The 8410-nt window shown below is 36.2% G+C and overlaps 1 protein-coding gene across 1 annotated transcript; it reads left to right on the forward strand.

Annotated features, from left to right (window-relative positions):
• The first annotated feature begins 346 nt into the window (after positions 1–346).
• On the forward strand, positions 347–8056 carry LOC123565529 (solute carrier family 22 member 4-like). Its single transcript, XM_053552755.1, has 9 exons — positions 347–646; positions 1162–1260; positions 1609–2030; positions 2388–2555; positions 3981–4115; positions 4980–5062; positions 5622–5754; positions 6055–6127; positions 7928–8056. The coding sequence occupies exons 1-9, from the start codon at positions 347–349 to the stop codon at positions 8054–8056; spliced, it is 1542 nt and encodes a 513-aa protein (XP_053408730.1).
• Positions 8057–8410: the final 354 nt, after the last annotated feature.

Genomic DNA, 8410 nt, shown 5'->3' on the forward strand with positions numbered 1-8410 from the left:
TTAAGAAATCCCAGCTGACGAAATTAAAGTAAGAACAACGTTCAGTTTTGTAAATTACGTGAAAAATCTGAGATAAAGAAGTTCAACTGACCAGAAGCAATATTAAAAATAAAAAAAAATGACATATATGTGCTTATATCGGTTATATGTGCTTATATCGCGTTTGGAAATGCGATGCTTTTTCTATGTTTTAATACTAAATGGACAAGATATATTGGTGACGGGAAAGGATGGGGAACAAATAAAGTTGGGTTATAGAACATTTGTTTTATTCTCACCTCACCTTCTATAAAATGTATCACATTGACTTGGTTTTCTGGCACGGAACTTCTTATGAATTTCAGAAATGTCTTACAGTTCTAAACTTGAGCATCTGATTGAAGGACTTGGTGGATGTGGACTTATGCAGAAACTTATATGTATAATTATTCACTCTTCGACTATCGTGATCGTCTGGAGCGTGCTGGCAATGTCGTTTATAGGCTACGATCCTGGATTTAAATGCCACATACTGGACGTTAAGTTTTCTTCGCTTTCAGTATTAAACCTGAGTGAAATGTCTACAAATCGACTTTGCTCGGTCGGACGAAATGCAACGTGCAGTGCTTACGCATTTCATGATAAAATGAATACCGCCGTATCTGAGGTATATTTTGTGTAATACTTTGTAATCATGAACTTATAACTACCGTTGGCTGCACCATAGATTAATCTGATGTGCTGGAATCTACTGGCGAATTGAAACAAACCTTGATGGACATTATAAATCACTTCTAGTTATTAGATATTAAAACTCTGTAAAGATAAACCGTAAATGACTAAGTTTTCATATTGTCCGTACAAAGCATTCGTGATAATACTTTGCTCTCACAAATGCGAGAATACATATACTAATTTTCTGTGTTGTTATTGTTGCTTGCTCATACCCTATTTACTATCAGACACATGATGTCATTCGAAATCAAATATGCATTACATTAAGATTTAATTTCATATTAACTGCTTTTGTGTTTCGTCATTCGGTCAAAATACAGTTCAGTTTGCATTTTATGGCTGGTGTTAATCAACTATGAACAAAACATGATGACCGAACAAATGATAAAAAGATTCCAGTCTGTACTGTAAGTAGCTTTGTTAATTTACAAAATGTGTCGATTACAGTATGGAAGTATATGTAGTCGGCAAGATAAAATCGTTAACCAGGTTGTTGGTGACAGGATTTCCTCGACATCGTATATCCTGTATCATGCCACAAGCAGTGTAACCAACTTATTAGGGGGTTAAAATCGCGGTTTGGTGTACGATTAACCGGTGTTAATTCCCCAGGTGTGTTTTTGCATATTGGCCGTTCCTTGGGAGTGCCCTATTGTGTTCTTTTCTATGTTTATTTTTATAACCTGTCTGTCTATTATTTTATGTGCATTTTTTTCATAATTTACACATAATACACACACCGCTTTATGGCATGGCGTTATCATGGTATGAAGGGGATGCATTCTTGGAGCATGGTTGTTTTATTGGATTTTTGTCCTTGTTTCTTTTTCCTCATTAGAGTCTTTTCTTTTTTAACATATCTAACTCACTGTTTCTTTTCTTTTACATTTTCAGTGGAACCTTGTGTGTGACAGGCGATGGATTGTGGCGTTTATCACATCAATTCAGATGGTAGGTGATGCTGTAGGAGCGATCGTTGCTGGTCAAATGGCTGACGCGGCTGGTCGCAAACCAGCTATGCTCACAGGGATTACTGCAATGGTCCTCTTTAATTTCGTCGGTTATTTTACTCAGTCGTGGCAAATATATTCCGTTGTTCGTTTCTTCATTGGTGTAGGAGTTGGAATTAGTTTTACAGTACAATTTACGCAGATGATAGAATTTGTGCCGTCCCCGTGGCGACCGTTCGTTGTGTGTTTCCCTTCAGAGCCTCTCTCGTCTATGCTTTATGCGCTCGTCTCATGGTGGTTACATGACTGGAAAAGAATACATCTGTTGAAGACACTCATTGGCGTATTCATTCTAACGACTTTATGGTAAGTACAAACTGTTCATGTCAAAAATCGACCTGTTCTGTCTAATGTTTTGACCTTAAGAAATATGTTTAATAATACATTTAGCGCCATTAATACGTTAAAAGCGCCATTTTGAAATTATTGTCAGTAATATTATATAAATCTAAATACAACTCATTTGTAACAGTTGTAGCAGGTTACAATTCCTAGTCGAATTCCCTCTATAAATATTAAGTCTGCATATATATGGTAGCTGACAAAGGTGCTTATATATTTTTGCTAGTTTCGACTCGGTGTGTTTTGTTAGTGGTAACGTTTGAATTTACATTCCTAAATATTATTTCCACACTTCAAATTTCTTCTGACAACGTATTACAGCTTTGTTCCTGAAAGTTTTAGATGGCTGATTTCTAAGAAGAAGTTTGAGCACGCTGAAAGATCTATCAGCTCCTTAGCAACTGTTAACGGAGTGCCTAAGCCAGACGTGAAGGAAATATTCGATACTGCGGCAACAGATATAAACAAAACTTCAAAAGCCACTACAGTGTATACTATCGTAACGTTGTGGACGTCGAAAGAGCTGCGAAATGTGACTTTGTCTTTGTCAATACTTTGGCAAGTAATATGTAACATATTTGGATTTCAGATACCACCCCAACACCTTCCCAAACATATTACTGGGAGTTCTAAGATGTACCATTGCCTGTCCGTCCAACTGCTTCGACAAAATCTGTTTAATGAATATCTCAAAGAGTATTTGACCTAGAGTCGTCAAATATTATAGAAATTTTACTCAGCATAAGACGTTGTACTCTTTGAGTTTTGTTTTGAATTTCACTCCTTAGACCACAAGAGTTATATCCCTTGACTATGCATGTAGGTCCTAAACGTTCGCGTTGCTCATATCTCAAAATATGTTTGACGCAGAGTCCTACAATTATGCAGGAATCAAGATATTTGGAGTTATGCATCTGTGGTATTATATTGGTTTTAAGACCCTCCCGCCCCCTGAGAGCAACTGATATTTTCTGTATATCTATATGTATACATGTATTCATTTTTAACTCATAAAATTTCATGTGAATTACCCCCTAGGTTGTTTTCTTGTCCACACTAAATAGTTGGCCTTTTTAATTATATTTAAAATTGCAAACTTCCAAGGACTATGCGTCTACAATGTAAAAACGTATACTTCTCTAAACATATAGTCCTAAATAAAAATAAAAAAAAACAGATGCAAGAAAAATGTTCTAGTCAAACAAGCACACTGTAAAATCCGGTATCCCAAATATGAACAAAGTTTGCGTGATGAATTCTGAAGTGCAATTATTTCATGGTAAAATATTACAGAAAAGGGTCAAGAGTAAACCTTACATGTAATTTCAGCAAGATATTCTAATGGAGTTTAATATCAAATGCTTCAAAGAGTAAAATATTCCTGACAACAATTTGAGTCCAAAATTATGAGACTACCTTTTTTCCGCACCATTTGCCTATTTGAGCCGTGCCATGACAAAACCAACATAGTGGGTTTGCGACCAGCATGGATCCAGACCAGCCTGCGCATCCGCGCAGTCTGGCCAGGATCCATGCTGTTCGCTTTCAAAGCCTATTGCAATTAGAGAAACTGTTAGCGAACAGCATGGATCCTGACCAGACTGCGCGGATGCGCAGGCAGGTCTGGATCCATGCTGGTCGCAAACCCACTATGTTGGTTTTCTCATGGCACGGCTCATTTACTGCTTTTATACCTGGAGTAATAAGACTACAGCTTAAAGAGTTAAACATGATGAAAAGGTGATAAAACTAAGTCTTTTTTAACCAAAGTAGCATTAAGGCGCCATATGATCAACAATCGAAACAAAAACAACGAAAAGCGACAGAAGCAAGTGCGCGCGCATACTAGTACATGTATATCTTCCATATTGATATATATGTTAATGAAATCATATTCGTTCTATTCGTTCTAAGGTTTGCTATGTATACTGCTTGGTATTGTATGTCCCTCGGAATGGAGAGCATTTCTGTCGACATTTATCTGACCATATTCCTCATTAACCTCGTGGATTTACCTGCATTTTCAGTAACAGGACCTTTAGTGAACAGGTAAAAGTAAGAATAATTCATGCTGTATGTGTTCATATTATGATGAAAACGGTGAAAATATGGTTGATACATTTGACAAATATATAACTTATACGATGTAAATGAGGACAAAATAAAGACCCACGTCTTACACCACCAGTTTGCTTAATTATACAAAAGTAGACTGAAATAATTGCTCAACAAACTGGCATTCGATAAAATAATTTGTTTTCGCTAATAGCGTTCGTCTGTCACTTCCTTTATGATGACAGTCATACCTGCGCATCTGCTATTGTTTATATGTTAAAGACTTTTAACAACACACCGACACAGGTCATATGGCGACTTTCCTGCATTTGATCCCGCTATGTTTCTGCACGCCTTATTTCAAGCCAGAAGCAAGAGCGTACACCTGCTGGCTGGCTGAATTTTGCATCCCAGACGAAACCACAGCGGTGAAGAGCAAGTGATTCTACGTCAGTCACCGTAACAACAGTTATTTAGCTCTGTATTTGATTTGTCTTTAATAGGTCATACGTTTCATCCCCTTAAGTCATTAGTGGCGAAATCTTTCAGCTACCGTTGTCCTACGCGTTTACTTCAATCGTATTTTCTTACAGTTTGTTTCAAAGAGACACAACATCTTTAATCAATTCAAAAAGAAATATTGCACGAGTCAGTCTAGTCAGCCGCGCCCTGAAAGCAGCCGAATGTATCATCCAACTTTACCCTTGGTTTTTATCTAACTATATCATAAGGATTCATCCTTCCGTCTTTGCATCCACCAGTTTCCGATCTGCTTATTCCTCCTACGTTTCCCCTCAGCACTGCAAAACTTCTCAGCTTTTAAATTACTCACTGAATTCACGGTTCCATTCTTTTCAGATTTGGTAGAAAGAAGTATTGTTTTGTTGTATGTGGTGTGTCAAGTATACTCATGTGTGTTTCGGGAATATTGCAACATTTTGGTAAGTTATGTGGAGATTGTGAGACAGACACTTTTTATAAAACCTTGTTTGCGAATTATACCTCTATTCAGAATTTTACCAAAAAGAATAATTCTTTATCCTGGATATCATGTAATGTTGTTAGGAAGTATTATTTGCTAACAGCTTTATAAAAAACATGCTTAAAGGAAAACACTTTATAGTGTTTCTGTCACGCAAAATAGACAAACTGTATCTCAACATGTTATTGTTCTCATTGTTATCCCAATAACGAACTAGATAAAGGATAAACGCGGTACGATACGGCGCTGCTGGCACAAAGTCGACGTAGTTGGTGTAAGCCGTTGTGATCTCGAATCCGCCATCGCTTCGTTCGCGGTGGTTTCGTGTTTTGTGTTCTGATATCGTACTATCGTACTATCGTACCGAGGAAGGGGCGACTAATCATTGCTGGTAACACGCTTTCATATGAAATCAAGGAAAAGCAAACACCCAGTTTAGATAAAGACATATAATGCCAATGCACAATATCTTTGTTTTACAATTAACAATTATAAACGTATTGTGTATTTCATTTCAGATAAGATATCCAGGCCTTCGATGTCACTTGCAGTTGCAGCTTTGGCTGTTTCATTGCTGGCGAAAATGACTGTTACAACAGCAAGCATTGCACTTATTATTTACACAACGGAGATATATCCTACAGTAGTGAGGTAAACCAAAGCTTTAAGCCAGAGTCTTAAAGGGAATGGTATTAATATACCTTCAATGCATGGTTGTATCAAAGAGTTTTAAATGTATTTTTATACTTTATCAGCAAAATCAAGTATACGAATGTCCGAAATTCCTGATATTTCTAGCCGACTGCAAGTTTTCGGGATAAAATACGTCTTCTTTAACAAGCTTTAGTAACAACCGTAACAAACATGACACAAGCTTTTAACCATTCGGTCTTTCTGATAGGATAATAGACGGGTATCAGTTTCTCGTAAATCTAAAATAACGCTTTTCAGGTCAATAGGTTATGGTTTTCAGTCAACTGTTGGAAGACTTGGTGCGGTTGCTGCTCCATTGCTGATTCATCTGGTAAGTTGATGGTTCGGCGGAAACAAATACTTTTACATGCTTAGACTTATAGAATATTTCCGTACTGTTCCTTAATAGTATGTAAAATACGGATTAAAAGATGTATGTAAATGTTCGTCATAAAGATTAATAATGTCTAGTAAACAGTTATTGTATGATGATAAATCGAGTTTATAAAACGGACTAAGGGATATTCACCATGGCCGATAAGCCCTGGCCAGGGTGATACACTTTAAATTATCCGCTGATATTATCATACAATCTGTGTTTCATTTCATGACAGCACTGAACAAGGTATTGTGGTTAGTATCTAAAGTATAATGCTAAATTTTCTATTTACAGACGGTCAAACCTGTTCAGATATATAATCTAATAAAATGCCATTAAAATGCAAAGATTATATTATTCCGCAAAGATATGTCTTTAGCCCCTATATTATTTAATGTGAAATAAATTTATGTTTAGATACTGCGTGTATCCGTTTGCAAGGATATATCTTTTTGCGTCGAATATCACTTTCAATGGACTTTCATGTGATCATTTGCTGTCCAATGAAAGAAAGGGAATTTATGAGTCATAAAATGTCTAGTGTCAAACTTTATGTAAGATACAACGTATACCTAATATAAATCAAAAATATAAGACAAGGAATCTAACAAATACAAGGGAGACATAGTCATGTGACTTTAGTGAACAACAAATATAAATATTTAGTTAATTTAAATCATTTAAGAAAGTTGATATGATACAAATAACACATGGCAGTGTGGGTGTTATTGATATTGTCAATAAAAATGTATTAACACCCGAGCCGATAGGCTGCTTGCATATCAACGAATTTTTATAAGCGTTTAACAACGTGGATAATGAAAAGTCTATATGCAATCCACTTAAACTTGTTGAAATACTATCCATTGATGCGCAAAGGACACCTCTGCGCATTATTATCCGCGGATTTTTCGGCGTTAGATCCATTAAAATTAATACATTTTGAGAGACAGGGAGTTTGCATTTGGTGTTTTACATGAGGTATAATAATTTCAGTTGAGCTTGAAACGATTTTGCAACACAGATAAACGTTTCTGTTTAGTTTTGCTATATAATTATATCGACCGCGGAGGGGTTTCCGGCGAAGCACTACAATGTCACCTTGCAGTCTATATATGTTGCTTGTTTGTTTTTGATATGAGCTCTGTTTTTCAACAATTTTAAAGGATTACTAACCTGTTATTCGCAAGCAACTGCAAACTTCCCCACATGAATCTGATAAATAGGGCTAATGATTTCAAACTCAGTCTTAGGTCAAGGCGTCACAGAGAACATACTCCCCACCAAGGGATCGAACTAGGGGTCCTACGATCTGTAGATCTGCGCTCTCTCTACTGAGTCAAGCGGGCGGGCCTGTAAAGTATATATAACATCACAATAACCAAATAAAAGAAAATACATTTTACATTGTTTCAAAAGGATTCACAGGAAATTGAAGAAAAATTTGCATCATGATATGTCCTGGTTTCCTTTTAAAGTATTTAAACATTTTCGTCACCCGCTTATCGCTATTGCTTTTAGACTTAATTAGACTTGACTAGATTGGTCCTACACTTTGTACAACGGATGTTAAAATATGCCACATCATAAAATTACATATCTGTTTTTTATGATTGTAGCTTTTGAGTTTGTAATTGTCATTATATACAAGTGCGTCGTAACTGCTTGTAAATATCTGTGTTTAACATCGAGTACTCCTGTACACGAAACTGATCACATGAAAGCTGCATTCGTTTTTCTTTAAATTCACAGGATGGACGCATTCCCGGATTAATGTATTTCACGTGTGGAGTTTTAATATTCCTGTCGGCCGGAAGTATTGCGCGTCTGAAAGAAACAAAAGGTGTGACACTGCCAGACTCCATTTCCGATACAAAGTAATACTTGATCCCTTCAGAGATATCCGTGAAAATTTTGAGCCTACTACAAATCTTCTAACGCACTAATAGTTCTCCTAAAATAACTATTTCTTTAAGGTTAAAATAGTTATAAAGGGCAGTAGCTCATTCCTAAAACACGAGAGGATGTATAAAACCAACGTGTGGGTATGTTTGACAATTAGTTATACCAAGGGTTTGTTATTTTTTTAATTCAAAGACCCTCTATATCAGACCAAAAGTATACGAACATTTCCACAATAGTAATTGAAATAAATGGGAATAGCTCAAAATGGACAAAAACTATGCTCAAAAGGATTTCTTTTCTTACTAGCTTTCACATAATGGTGCTACTGAA

This window comes from Mercenaria mercenaria, chromosome 1, assembly GCF_021730395.1.
Source record: "Mercenaria mercenaria strain notata chromosome 1, MADL_Memer_1, whole genome shotgun sequence".
NCBI classification, from domain to species: Eukaryota; Metazoa; Mollusca; class Bivalvia; order Venerida; family Veneridae; genus Mercenaria; species Mercenaria mercenaria.